The sequence below is a fragment of the Staurois parvus genome, unplaced genomic scaffold (genome assembly GCF_062004578.1).
Source record: "Staurois parvus isolate SC_StPar_1 unplaced genomic scaffold, SC_StPar_1.0 ptg000420l, whole genome shotgun sequence".
NCBI lineage: Eukaryota > Metazoa > Chordata > Amphibia > Anura > Ranidae > Staurois > Staurois parvus.
Window position 1 is genome coordinate 4,767,586 of NW_028318216.1, and position 14,855 is coordinate 4,782,440.

Here is a 14,855-nt window from a genome sequence, read left to right on the forward strand (position 1 = left end):
AAAGCGAAAAAGAAAAAAGTAAAGGAAGAAAGGAAAGGAGGCAAGGATGGGACTTTAGGTTGCCAATACAACCAAATATTATAATACTTGGGGGTTTGTTTTGGCACCTTAAAGTCCCATCCTTGTCTCTTTTTTTGGTTTCTATTGTGATACAAGCCTTATACCACAATAGAAATATTATGTTAGAAGGATTGTGATTTCTGAATCTGGCTCTCTGCCATTTGGCTCAGTTTAATCCATGTACACATAAAAACAAAAAACATACATGTGTGGTGATGTCCACACAGCTGTACAAACAAGGTGTGAACAAGACCATAAAGATTAGTCTGTGCATAGGGGGCCTTTGAGAATGTTGCTGTTTTTATGTGGAAGAGGTATTTCCTGTTAGCTTTTTCATACACACACTGATGTGTAGGCCAACATGATGCTTCAGGTTTGGTATATCTGCTTGTCCTCATCACAGTATAACAGTGATCCACCATATTCTTCATCTGTGATTCAGCCACAAAAATCGCAGAATTACGGTGTTCTCGTTTCTATACAAAAGAGAAGATAAGCACGTCCACAACCAGAGACTCTGATGGTTGCTTGCCTTCATTATCACCAAATAGTTAAACGTTGCTTAAGAGGACTTGGCCAGCTAGGGGTTAAGTTTGCAGAACCCTGTGCATTCAACTCAACACTTTGTGATGGGTGGGTAAAACAAACAAAAAAACTTTAAAACATACAAAAAAAGATATATATAGATATATATATATATATAGATATATATATATATATATATAGATATAGATATATATATATATATAGATATATATATATAGATATATATATATATACACACATACATATTTATATATATACACACACATAAAAAAATTACTTTTGTCAGGTTTTGTATTTCATGTGATCATGTCCATCTAGTGTTGACAATGCACTTTTTTTTCTGAATATTTGCCCCCTTTTTTTTTGTAAGTAGACCCCAAAGAGCAAAATATTCATATAATCCCTTCAACGCAGTACTCACTGGAGAAACTGAACCTTTTACTTCAAAAGGTAATTATTATGAAAATTACTGTATTCTGATAAATATATGTGGTTTATACATGTAATGACTTTACTGAAAATATGAAAAGCTTTTTTTTTTGCAACATATTTTGTCTGTCCCAGCCGAATATTCATTCATTATGGAAGGAATTCATATATAGAATACAACCATTACAGGTATTAAAAACATATTTTTCAAAATAGAATATTTTTCTTTATAGCTGTCCTATAAAACCCTAAGGGCTTAAAAACTAAGAGCAAATAAAAATGATCCCTTGCAGTGGGGCTACATGGTCTAAGGGAACAATAAACTACTCCTACTCGCAGCTTTTGCACCCCCATGCTCCAGGGTCCTGACGTCATCAACACCAAAGCAGAACCAATTGCCTTTCTCTGGATGCGAGAACACCTAGGAATAGTTCACCGCCAAATCATGGGGACGTTCCAGAAGCAGAGAGAACAGAAGATCAGGTAAGTAAAACAGTTTCTGCTCTTCTCTGGACAAACCAAGCATTTTTTTCTGCTTAGAGTTAGGCTTTAAATACAGCCCATATTTGCAAGAGGCATTTTAAAACTATTATTTCAAATGGGCAGACATCTTCAGCTTAAAAGAAGAGCATTGTTTTGGTTTAATAACTAGTCCTGACTGCATGCCAGCTAGTAAATTAGCAATCCACCAAATAAAAACAATGGATAAATTAAATGGCCATACTACATGCGCTGCACATATGTACATTTTAAGCCTGTGGTATATCTGTGGTCATCAACATTTTTGCATGTCAGGGATGATAAAAAGTACTTTTAACAAAAACATATTTTAGCTGCAAATTCTGTATATAATTTAAGGGCCAGTAAAGCATACACAACAGCAGCAAATAATATACCCAAATAGTTCTATATGACATTATATGCAATGTCTGCAGCCTGTTCTGTAATAACCATTTTAGCTAAAAAAGGAATTCAAGGGGGTGATGACAGTAACTTCTCTATGGGATTAATAAACAGGAAGGCAGCGATGTGTAAGAAAAATAACTTGCACAATGCCATTGCTAACCGAAATGCATAACCTCCAGAGAAAAAAAAAAAAATCACCAGCCAGTTTTATTGTGTGAACCATTGCGTGGTTTGGAGTGACTGGTCCTTCCAAAAAAACTACCTTTTAATATAAAAATGGTCTACAAAAAGTTCACATTTTATACACTTATATCATGAACAATGACTGGTCGGGTGACTACAGGATCCAATAATCTGCAGTCTGCAAAACACCAGTTAAGAGTCACAGCTAGACAACACCATATACATTCACAAAATAATGGCAAAATTAGTCAAAATGGGTTTTCGCTTCTTTAAAAAAAAAAAAAAAAAAAGTGCTAAATACAGAAAAGTCATGGAAGAAATTACAGAATGGAACAAGTTTAGGAAACAAAAGATAAATAAAACACATTATTTTACACATAAAATGAGAGATAATGACTAACTGTGGGGATGTGAAAACAAGTGAATGAAGGAGGGCTCCGTACACTGTGTACTTGTTGCTGTATATGACGTGCTTGCCGATTACAGATAGGGCTGTGACACATCTTATTGAAACCTCATTAGTAAAAGCTGGATTTGCAGGTATGGATTTTGTTTTGCATAGTTGGATTGGTCCAGCTTGTAAGTAAGCAAATGCCATGCCGGTGGGACCACTGCGAAAAAAAGAGAATCACTGTAGTAGCTACAGCTACTACAGCAATCGCTGTTGTTTTCGGTGTCCTGTGCTGAGTGGCTACCTTGCTACATAGTAAATACAGGGGGTTGCTTGCTTGGCATGAGCCCCATTCACAGAATGCTCTTTCAATGAATGCAAAGTGTTCCCTGATTGGATGAGGTGGAGGGGGTATGTGGCCTCATAATCTCCACCTCCTACAATCCAGGAACGCTTTACATTCATTGAGAAATATCCAAAGTGTTCTGTAAATGGTGCCCAGGCTGAGCAAGCGACTGCCCTGTGTTCACTATGTAGCCAGCTGGCATGGAACCCAGAAGACAGAAGCAAATCGCTGTAGTAGCAGCAGCTACTACTTCCAGAGTGGTCCCACAGCTATAGCAAATGCATAATTACATTGATTCAAGCTGGACCAATATACAAATATGCAAAAAAAAAAAAAAAAAAAAAAAATATACCTAGAATTCAGCTTTACCAAGCAAAGTTTGAGGATAATTTCAGATCCCTTAAAAAAAAAATAAATAAAAGTTCAAAATTGCTGTAATACCCAGTCCTTCACAGCAAAGCAATAATAATAAAATAATTTAAACCTGATGTAACACTTACTGTGTATAAAATTACATAGACACTAAAATGTGAAAACGGTTATGGTCATAACTTAGCATCTATGCATCTATGCTAGACAAATAAAAGGCTAGTAAAACTTGAGTACATAAATATGTATTAACCGTGACTCATATAGAGAGAGACATTTCTGAAAGTGGAGTATGGGAAGAGGTTTTCCACTACATTGAATATGTGTGGCCCGAGTAGTGCCAATCCTAGAAAACTGCCACTATATTCTTATTCCTGGAGGTCCTGTTGCCTACTATGGTTCTGTACACTGCAAGCTCCCTCTGTCTAGTGTCACATCAGCACATGTACAGCATGGAAAATTTATATTACATAAAGCTGGCTGTGTACCTGCCGAAAGACAGATGTGCAACCCCAAAACTTAGCGAAGATAGCAACAGAACAGGTTTAGATGTATAGTATATATAGATTTATTTTTATGGCCTTCTAGCTTATATCAGGGTGTCATGGATCCAATTTGCATGACAACTTATGTTGCATGGGTAAAGTCCCTTGCACATGGATCGGGAGCGTGCCCGGGAGTACCAGGTGCAGTGCCCACCCCTGCTACAGGTAGTCTGCCAAAGAGTGGTACCAACATTTAAGGCTCTGTGTGCTTAGGAGCAAAGTTCCAGAATGCAGAAGACCTGTGTTCCAGAACTTTGTCCCTAGTGGTACCAGCCTTTAGGGTCCTGTGCGCTCAGGGACAAAGTTCCAGAATACAAAAGGCCTGGGTTCCAAAACTTTGTCCCTAGTGGTACCAGCCTTTAGGGTCCTGTGCGCTCAGGGACAAAGTTCCAGAATACAAAAGGCCTGGGTTCCAAAACTTTGTCCCTAGTGGTACCAGCCTTCAGGGTCCTGTGCACTCAGGGACAAAGTTCCAGAATGCAGAAGACCTGTGTTCCAGAACTTTGTCCCTGGTGGTACCAGCCTTTAGGGTCCTGTGCGCTCAGGGACAACATTCCAGAATACAGAAGGCCTGGGTTCCAGAACTTTGTCCTTAATGGTAACAGCATTTAGGGCCCTGTGCGCTCTGGGACAAAGTTTCAGAATGCAGAAGACCTGTGTTCCGGAACTTTGTCCCTAGTGGTACCAGCCTTTAGGGTCCTGTGCGCTCAGGGACAAAGTTCCAGAATACAGAAGGCCTGGGTTCCAGAACTTTGTCCCAAGTGGTACCAGTGTTTAGGGTCCTGTGAACCCAGGGACAAAGTTCCAGGATACAGAAGGCCTGGGCTCCAGACCTTTGACCCTAGTGATACCAGCGTTTAGGGCCCTGCGTGCTCAGGGACAAATTCCAGAATACAGACGGCCTGAGTTCAATAAATTTGTCCCTAGTGGTATCAGCGTTTATGGCCCTGCGCGCTCAGGGACAAAGTTCCAGAATACAGAAGGCCTGGGCTCCAGAACTTTGTCCCTAATGGTACCAGCATTTAGGGCCCTGTGCGCTCAGGGACAAAGTTCCAGAATGCAGAAGACCTGTGTTCCGGAACTTTGTTCCTAGTGGTACCAGCATTTAGCCCCTGTTTGCCAAGGGACAAAGTTCCAGAATGCAGAAGACCAGTGTTCTGGAACTTTATTCCTAGTGGTACCAGCATTTAGGCATCTGTTTGCCCAGGGAAAAAGTTCCAGAATGCAGAAGACCTGTGTTCCAGAACTTTGTCCCTGAGCGTACAGATCCCTAAACACCGGTACCACTTGGAACAGCAACCAACTGCAGCCTCCCATAGACCTGGACAGGCTGCCAGAAGCTGAGCTGGGTGCTGCACATGTCCCTCTTGGGCACACTAAAGTCTCAGGAGGGAGGCACCACAGCTGGTTGGCCCCTTGTAAAATGGGCTTAAATGTACATGGCTGCTGTGACTATACCCCATGTCTGTTGCCTTCAGATACACACCCACAATAATGAACATAGGAATGGCTTAATTAATCTCAAATGCTGCCTATCCTGAATTCCTTTCACCTTACAGGGAACTAAACCCAGCAAAGCACAATGTGGGTAACATTAGGGTGTTGTGTCCCACCTACAATGTATTTTCTGTATTGCATTGAACAGCAATAGGTTATTGATACATACTGACATCTAGTGGTAGCAAACCTCATAACTAGTCCCTATGTTGGTCACTTACCCTCCAAATAAAAACTGAGCAGAATAGAAATGGGGCTCAGTATACCACACTGTATACCACCGAAATGTACAGACCTAAATAATTCTGTGAAATGATAAAAAGATATGCTTAATAAAATTGCCAGAATGTCTCTTTAAATGATCCGATTATGGCATTAAGAAATCCCTTATACATTTTCAGAAATGTCTCTCGCTCCATAGTGCATGTGGGAGGCTGGAATGCAATGCACTCCAAAGTTACCACCTCTACAAATGTAGCCGTCAGACTCTGTCTTCAGAAGGTATATGTAAACACAAGGCTTGTGGAAAACAAAAAAAATACAGGCAAAAAATGACCGCACAAATGTTTACAAAAAAAAAAAAATGACCTCTGGAAACATCTCCAGCAGCAAAGGGGTTAATGAGTCCTCTCCAAGAAGGGCTGGAACAGTGTTACTGTACAGTGAACCCACATGCTCTGGATGGAGGTGCTGCCCTGACTGGACGTACAGATATTTTAAACACCGTCGCCATTTTCCAGCATCCCCCTCTCTGTTAGGTGTGACTTCAGTGTGTTGAAAATGTGAATTTGTTGGTCAGGACGCAATGTTAAAAACTGCTGGAGTAGTTTGCTTGGGTTGGGACCCCTGTCGCAAAAAAGAGAAAGACAGAAAACAAAATGTATTATTATGCATTGAAATTAAAGAAATGGTGCTCAAAAAACAGACATTTTGAAATCTTTATTAAAAGAACTATAAATATATCAGGCTAAGGATTTAAAGGTTAAAGCAGACCTGAACTCCAAAAAAAAAAAAAAAAAGTAGATTTGCAATGTTATGGGGAAAATTTTAAAATGTTAATTGTGCCTAAGAAGCACCCTGAGAAATTTACCTTATGTTATGAATTCTTTCTAAAATGTGTGCTTCCTGGTATGTGAAGGTACCTAGTGCCTTCAGCAGTCCATCTGCAGCGTGAGATCTAAGGCACTGCAGTCTCTTACTGATAGTGAGCAGCACAGTAGTGAGATCATCAAATTACTGACTCACTCTACGTCCCCCAAGACTGTTTTCCTTGCTGGATGCTCGGACATGAAGAAGCAAAACCTGGCCTCTACCAAGATGGTTGCCTCCATACTCAGACACAGCGCTAAACAAGACACATTACGTCAGTAATGGAGGAAAGATCAGCTTTTGGTAGACCAAAGGTAAGACTGGTGATTAGTCATTTGTCATCTGCCTGCATTTCTTTAGGTACATCTTCTAGAGTTCAGTTCCTCTCTAAATTGCACCATGGTCTGGTTCACACCAGATGCAGTCCAGTGCACTTTTTATAGCTCTAGTTCACACCAGTGCACGGTGTTTCAGTGCAGTCAACAAAAGTAGAAATAGTTGCATTTTTTTCTGTATGGACCGCATCTGGAATGTGGCAAAATGCACCAAACGTGCACCACAATGCGTAGTCCTGAACTGAGATGAAAAAATAGAGGAAAAAAATTATTAAAATGCACCAAGTTGCATATGCCTTGAATTGAGATGAAGAAAGAGGAAAAAAAGAAGAAGGAGGAGGAAGAGGAAGGGGAAGAGGAAGAAGAAGAAGGAAGAAAGAAGAAGAGGAAGAAGAATAAGAAGGGGAAAAACAAAAAAGCATAAAACAATGTACTGGAATGCCTTTTTTTCTTCTTTTTCTCTCACCCTACTGGCTCTCCCTCAGGGATGACTTACGATGTGTTCCATGTATTTCTTGGTTTGATTATATACTTTGTGCATTTCATATGCTACTACTCTTATTGCCAATGTCTGATCTCAGGCAATAGGCGTATGGACCCTCATCCATTCCTTACGCCGATTTATCGACACAATATGGTTGATGTATCTTTTGACATATTGACACATTTACTTTGTCACCAATTACAGGTATGTTTTTCTGTGCACTACCGCTTTTGATCTGTTGACTCTTGTTGTTCTATCTTTGCCTGTACACGTAATAGCGGTTGCGTTTGTATTTTCTACAATCACAATTTTTTCAATAAAAATGTATTGAAAGGAAAATGTATGGGGATGCATATGTCCTGAATTGAGATGAAGAAAAAAGGCAGGGAGAAAAATCAAAGAAAGAAAGATCAAAAATGCACAGAAATTGACCAAAAATGCACATGCAGAAATGCAACTGGAACGCAGATATTGTGGTACGCTCTAAAGTCAATAGAAAAAAAATTCAAACAAAATCCAAAGTAATGTGATATCAAAGGATTCAAACAGACAAAACAGTGCTCAGCAACTGTTCAATAAAAATGAAACTTCCCTCCAAGCTTTGCTTCTATTTATTACTCACCTGATGAAGCTGGCAATGTACACATTCACAAACGTAGCCATCAAGTATTGACAGTCAAATCTGTCCATGATACCGCCATGGCCTGGAATGGTGTTTGCAAAATCCTAAGGAAGTAAGAAAAAATGTATGAACCCAAAGGAGCACAATGTTAAGTCTCCAGTTAACTTTCAGGCAATAGGAGGCTGCAGAAAACCTACAATGAATGCAGGGATTTACAGAAAATCAGACTCTGGAAGATGTAAAAGAAATTTAACTTGTTGGTTTCTAGCTGAGATGGCTTATAGGCTTTCCAGGCTGTTAATCACAAACATATGAATATATATAGAAAAACAGGATGGATTTTTCCAGTCCCAACATAAGTATATGCATACTAACTTCCTATTCAATCAGTTAGGGACCCTATCACATTTGACCCACACCCATATCATAATTGAGAGCTTTTGTGATTCAGTCTACACGCCCATCTCTGGAAGTGCAAGCTGCTCATATCTCAAGCTTTTTTTTCCAAGACCACTGGCAAAAACCTAGAGATCAGTTAAACTCTATCTATAGTCAACTAAATATACTTAATCATAAATGCAAAATTAATATAAGCAATTGATCTGAAATAAACCTACCATTTTCCAATTACCTCAATTTTTAGCCCAAACATAAGAGGTAAGTCTGTTATGTGTGGGTGATCGTCTTTTGGACTGGTGACAATACTCAGCCATGGCCTTCTGTATTTCCCCTAATCACCTATCCAGCCACTACACCGGCCACAGGACTTGCTAATGCAAGTTGATTCAGCATGGTCACCATGAGCTATCCTGCATTCAGACAGCTCATCAATGCCATCTGACTAAATTCACCCCTTTAAATTGGCAGGAACAGCTGAGCAGTCAAATCACTCCCTAAAACACATCTCCTTCACAAACACTGCCCTCCAGAGATCTTTAGAGACACAGTCTTGGCAGCAGCTTAAACATCACAGGTAGGTGACATATGTAGGTTCCACTCCTACCTTTCCACCTACCACCACAGTTTCTGAGAAGATGCTGCCCCAAAGGTCTTTGAGAGCCAGAAAAAAAAAAAGTTTAAAGCAGGGTATTTCAGCAATCCTGAAATGCTCTATCAGGCTTGTTCATACAAACAGTAACTTTATTAACAAAGTAATATAAAATGGAGGCAATGCTGTGAAGAAGAGAAGTTTCCGGGAATAAACCTAGCCCAATGTCCTCAGGGAGGCTGATCTTCCAAAAAAAGATTTTTGGCACAATGGGATGAACTCAGCATATTTGCCACAAATATTAGTACAACTAGAATTTATGAGATGATAATCACTTTGATCTTGAATGCTCTCTTGAATCCGCTGGCGAAGAATCCTCCAAAAGGCCCAATGAGAGAGGCAAACGTTGAAAGCGAGATGCTATGGATTTGGAAAGGATACATCCAGACAGTTTTCTGCAGGAAAAAGAAAATATATATAAATGATGAGACATCCCATATTAAAACACCAATAGGTGCCTTCATAACGATCTATTCTTGTTTGAAATTACATTATTCAAAGTCACTTTGGCCATTTGCTGGGATTACTGTGCTATGGAAATTGACCTGTTCAAAAGATGCTTAGTGCTTGCAGCCATAGTAAAGTCTACAGGAAATTTATAACCAAAAATATTGATCTATAGTTAACGGATGACAAACATTAGGATATCCATTTACCTGTAAAATTATTTATTGGAGTACATCACAGGACATAGAGAACTTCATAATCATGACTACTGGGTTGTCCTACCACTTTCACATGAATGGACACTGGCCAAAATAGGCAGAAAATCCAGCCCCGGCATAACCCCCTGCCAGCTCATCTAAGACTAAATTTTGTAGCATGCAATGTGGAACATTCAGGAGGAGGGGACTATGTCCTGTAATGTACCCCCAGAAAAAGATTTTACAGGTGAACCAAATATCCTAATTTGTGAGTATTCAGTGAGAGTAACTAGACCTTAATGAAAGGATCTTTTACCGTGGCCAACAGTTTGATGAGTTAAGCAAGCTTAAACCCCTTGAACTGGTAATGCCTGTGGTTTCCTTATGCTCTATCATTGTTAGGCTAATGCACATAGCAAGGTATCCGGTGTATTTTGGTCTAACTCTAAAAGTGCCTTTTAAGCTGGTCGGCTATCCAAAAGGGATCTTGTGTGCACACCCTAAAGAGGACAGAAATATTGTACAGACCTTGGCTATTGCAATTATAAACACAATACACAAGAGACAAATTTTGACAACAAAAACCCAGCACAAACATTTGAGGACAACTTATCACACCTATATGAGCTTATTGAGCATCCTATTCTAAATCAATGGCCATATACACTCACCGGCCACTTGTACAACTGTTCAATTGCTTGGTAACACAAATTGCTAATCAGCCAATCACATGGCAGCAACTCAATGTATTGAAGCATGTTGATGTGGTGAAGACGACTTGCTAAAGTTCAAACCGAGCATCAGAATGGGGAAGAAAGGGAATTTAAGTGACTCTGAATGTGGTATGGTTGTTGGTGCCAGACGGGCTGGTCTGAGTATTTCAAAAACTGCTGATATACTGGGATTTTCACGCTCAACCATATCAGAGGTTTACAGAGAATGGGCCAAAAAAGAGAAAATATCCAGTGAGCAGCAGTTGTGTGGACAAAAATGCCTTTTTGATGTCAGAGAAAAATGGGCAGACTGGTTGCTGTGACATTCAGATGGAAGGAAGAGGGGGGGATATAATACAAAGGGTGCCAACATCCCTAAAAGTATAGACAAAAAGGGGGAAAGGTCCTCTACTGGGTGGGACTTTAAAGACATAAATTGTGACACTGACAAGTAAAATGAAGAAAATTGGTTATCTTGTAACAATGCCACCTGAAAGTGGGTGGGATATATTAGACAGCAAATGAAGATGTTGTCCCTGAAGTTGATGTGTTAAATTGACAATGGCTAGACGATTGGGTCAGAGCAGCTCTATAACTGCAGATCTTGTGGGATGTTCCCAGTCTGCAGTGGTCAGGACCTAACAAAAGTGATACAAGAAAGGAAAACCAGCAAACTGGTGACAAGATCATAGATGGCCAAGGCAGATTGATACACGTAGGGAGTAAAAACTGGCCCGTGTAGTCTGATCCAATAGAAGATCTACTGTATCTCAAATTGCAGAAAAAATTAATGCTCGTTCCCACAGAAAGAGGTCAGAACACACAGTACATCACAGTTTACTGTGTATGGGGCCGAGTAGCCACAGACCAGTGTATATGGAGTTGTCCCATTTGATGGCTCTTCTGGGAATGCTTTAAACAATATTTTGGAGTTGTGCACAGAGGCACATTCATGATGGAACAGGGTTTTACACAATCTGTAGCCACAAGGTTAGAAGAGCATGATTGCCTAAAATGGCTTTTAATTCTGTAGCAATAACAGTACCATTCACTGGAAATACCTTAACCCAATAATTTGCAGGGGTGACCACATAGTTTTGGCCAATTTCACCTTTAAATCTATATTACACCCATTTTTAGGGTTATAACATTGTGCCAAGTGGACCCATTACTAGCCGTCAGATTTGAAATCAAGTCAGCTGTGCCCCGCCCACAGAGCTGCATCATTCATTCAGAGATCTGTGAGTGAATAAACAAGTCCAATCTGTCACTGCCACTGAAGAATGTGTAGTTCTCTATGGAACACAAATGCGGTGATCACCACACTTATAGCCCATTGACACTTTCTCCAGCTCTCTAACTAAAAAGTCCATATTTCTATTTGTACATAGAGTTGGATGAGTACAGGAGAGAGGCAGTTGAAATGCAGATATATGTGTATGGATTTATTTTGCAAACAGTGACTAAGCGTTAAAATACGAATGCCTTTTTTAAGCACTATGGTGTAGTTATTTTTCTTTCCAAGCAAATTAAAAATTACAGACTGCGCAAAATTGCCTTGACTTCTACCCTATCTGTAACCTTACCCTAATACTCAACTCCAATACCTTTAATTCAAATAATTATCTCTTAACATTTCATGCTCTTGGGACGTACTGGTATGTCCTTAGGCTGAAGTGGTTATACCGAGGTCATTGTTGCAGCTACGATCCCAGTATCAAAATTTGCAGCTGATGGGTGTCCTGTAGAAGTGCTTCAAGCAGCTCTCCAATTGCTTGATCACTTCTACAAAGCGAAGAAAGGGGTCCCCTCTCCCTCTGCTGTTTCAGGGATTTTTGAGGCGATTGGAGATCCCAGGACCGCTGCATCCACTTGAGATTTTGGTTTGTTGTTTACAAGCCATTACCAGTAAAGCATCTGATCAAACCGATCTCAGTTTGATCAGATGCTTTAAAGGGCAAAGGAGAGATAAACTGTCACTGCCCATGCTATGGCAAAAGATGTTGTTCATCCTTTGTGATAGCAATAAAGTTAATTTAAAAAAAACGCAAATGTAAATAACTAATAAAAATGAAAAGCAAAAATTTTAAAAGCGCCCCCATCCCCCTGTGCTCAGGCTCAAATGTTGGTCCCGCACGCATTTGTAAAATGTGATGGCACCACACGTGGAGGTATCACAGTGAACATCAGAGCGAGAATTATAATTCTAGCACCAGACTTCCTGTTTAAAAGCCTTTACAGGTTACCAGTTTGGAGTTAAAGGGTCACCTGTGGATGAGTTAATGGAACGAAGTTTGTCACCATTCCACATACATGTGCAATTTTAAAACATGACATGTTAGGTATCCATTTACATAACATCTTTTATATTATACCAAACAATGGGGTATTATATTGTGTTTGAGTACACTAAACTTCATTAAAGTGTGTTTCTTCATGGAAATTTGTATTTGATAAATGGCTGCACACAAATAGTGCGACATAAAAATTTGCAACAACCACTATTTTATTCTCCAGGATCTCGGCTTTCAGAAATTATATACAACTTTGTGGGTTCTAAGTAATTTACTAGCAAAAAAAAAAAATATACAGATTTTAAAAAGTGGTTTTTGAAGTGGTTAATCTGTATCCTGACACTTAAAAGGATAACTCAACCTTGAGAAAAAAAAGACATAATAGAGAATTGCTAAACAAACCTTTAAATAATGTTCATAAAATGTTTTTCTTTTTTTTTTAATCTGCAGCCAGCAATGATTTTTCATAAATGGCAAAAATAAAGAAAATCAATTATGTGTTCTTGCAATATGCCAAACTGGAGGTGTTTTCTACACTGTGTCTAAGCAAAGAACCCCCACAAATATCAATCCTTCTTTATGTGATTGGCTTGCTACTTCTCCCAAAAGTTTGCAAAATGTAAAAAGAAAACTAGGGACATCACCTAAATGGGAAATTCATTCTTGTTGTGATATTTTGAGAATTTAAAGGATAAGTTCACCTTTTAAAAAAAAAAAAAATGAATGCGCATTTTTTGCAGGTGAAAAATGTGCTTATATATATATATATATATATATATATATATACACACACACATACACATATATATATATATATATATATATATATATATATATATATATATATACACACACATATACATACATACACACACACACACATATATACACATACATACACACACATATATATATATATATATATATATATATATATATATATATATATATATATATATATATATATATATATATATATATATATATACACCCACACACACTTTTTTTTGAGCCTGGTAACAATTGCACCAGCGGTCAGCAGATCGCCGATGCCATGCAAGGCTGCTGCAGACCGTCAGTGTAAGCTAGTACACAATGACAGAAGCTATGGATCGAACCGTGGAATATGTAACCCATTCCCAAAGGTGAACTTATCCTTTAAAGAGATGCACATAGTGCTCATTTCATTGGCAATGAGATTGCTCAGGTAGTGACAATGAAAACAGACTCCCTCACTTCCCCAGTCACTTCCAGAAAGGACAAGTTAAAACAAAAAGCAATTTCTTTTAGACATCATACGTAAGGAAATCGGAAATTAAGTTTGCTAAAATTCTTGCTATGTATACAGGTCACATTTTTGTTTTTAATCAACAAAACTGGAGCTTTACCCTAACTTACCATTGAAATCAACATTCACATATGTGAGGGTTGTGCATGTGCGCTTGTGCAAGGACACTGCAGATACAGCATCCCATTAATTTAAATGGGCTGCTGTACCTATGATAAACGTGGGTAAAGTCCTGGAACTTTTGTTAACAAATGCGCTGTATGGAGCAGTGTTATCTGATGTGTGCAGGTGTCCGTAAGAATTAATAGCACCCCAGGGTGTCTGCTAAAGAGGTGGGGAACGTGCATGATTATGGATGTATTCCCAATCTGCACAAATGTGAACCGGAATCCTAACAATATAGAAAATACAACCTAGGCCCCTTTCACATGAGGCAGACTGTGTTAGGGGATCAGCGGACAGATCCCCTTCTGATCATGTTGATCAAAGCAGAGCAGATGACAGGTCTATGTCCGCTCAGTTTATGCAGAGCAGACATGGACAGAGCCCACTCTGCTCTATGGGTGACCGGGTGTAAACACCACTGTCTGTTTACATCCGACTGCCCTGCGATCCACCTAGACAGACGAGGGACAGATCCCCTTCTTTCTGTGTTTTTTTTTTTGTGGACTGGATCAGATTGGAGGTAGGTTGGTGTAAAAAGACATAAATCCGTTTATTCCTGCTGGTCCATAGGGGTGAATGCAGGGTCGGATCAGGTTCGCCTGAAAAACTGACAGGTGGACCTGATTGAACCCTTCATGTGAAAGGACCCTTATTGGACATATGCCTCTTAGATTGTAAGCTCCCAGGAGCAGGGCCCTCCTAACCCTCTTGTATTGAACTGTATTGTTGCTGTATTGTCTCCCTTTACATTGTAAAGCGCTGAGCAAACTGTTGGCGCTATATAAATCCTGTATAATAATAAATAACAATAAAATAATATGACAGGAATAACCTGATGTATTCTACAATACTACCACTAGATATCACTGTTTATAGATAAATTGTCTGACTTTAGTATTAT

The 14,855-nt window shown here is 39.2% G+C and overlaps 1 protein-coding gene across 1 annotated transcript in view; it reads right to left on the minus strand.

The window, feature by feature from the left end:
• Positions 1-1,094: 1,094 nt before the first annotated feature.
• The window catches only part of LOC149454725 (phosphatidate cytidylyltransferase 2), a gene marked incomplete at its 5' end in the record, with an annotated part of 53,805 nt that continues 40,044 nt past the window's right edge, over positions 1,095-14,855 (minus strand). Inside the window, 3 exons of the mRNA XM_089687154.1 lie at positions 1,095-6,118; positions 7,803-7,906; positions 9,126-9,245. Of these exons, the coding sequence (XP_089543280.1) occupies positions 5,989-6,118; positions 7,803-7,906; positions 9,126-9,245 (354 nt within the window). The remainder of the gene's footprint in view (positions 6,119-7,802; positions 7,907-9,125; positions 9,246-14,855) is intronic.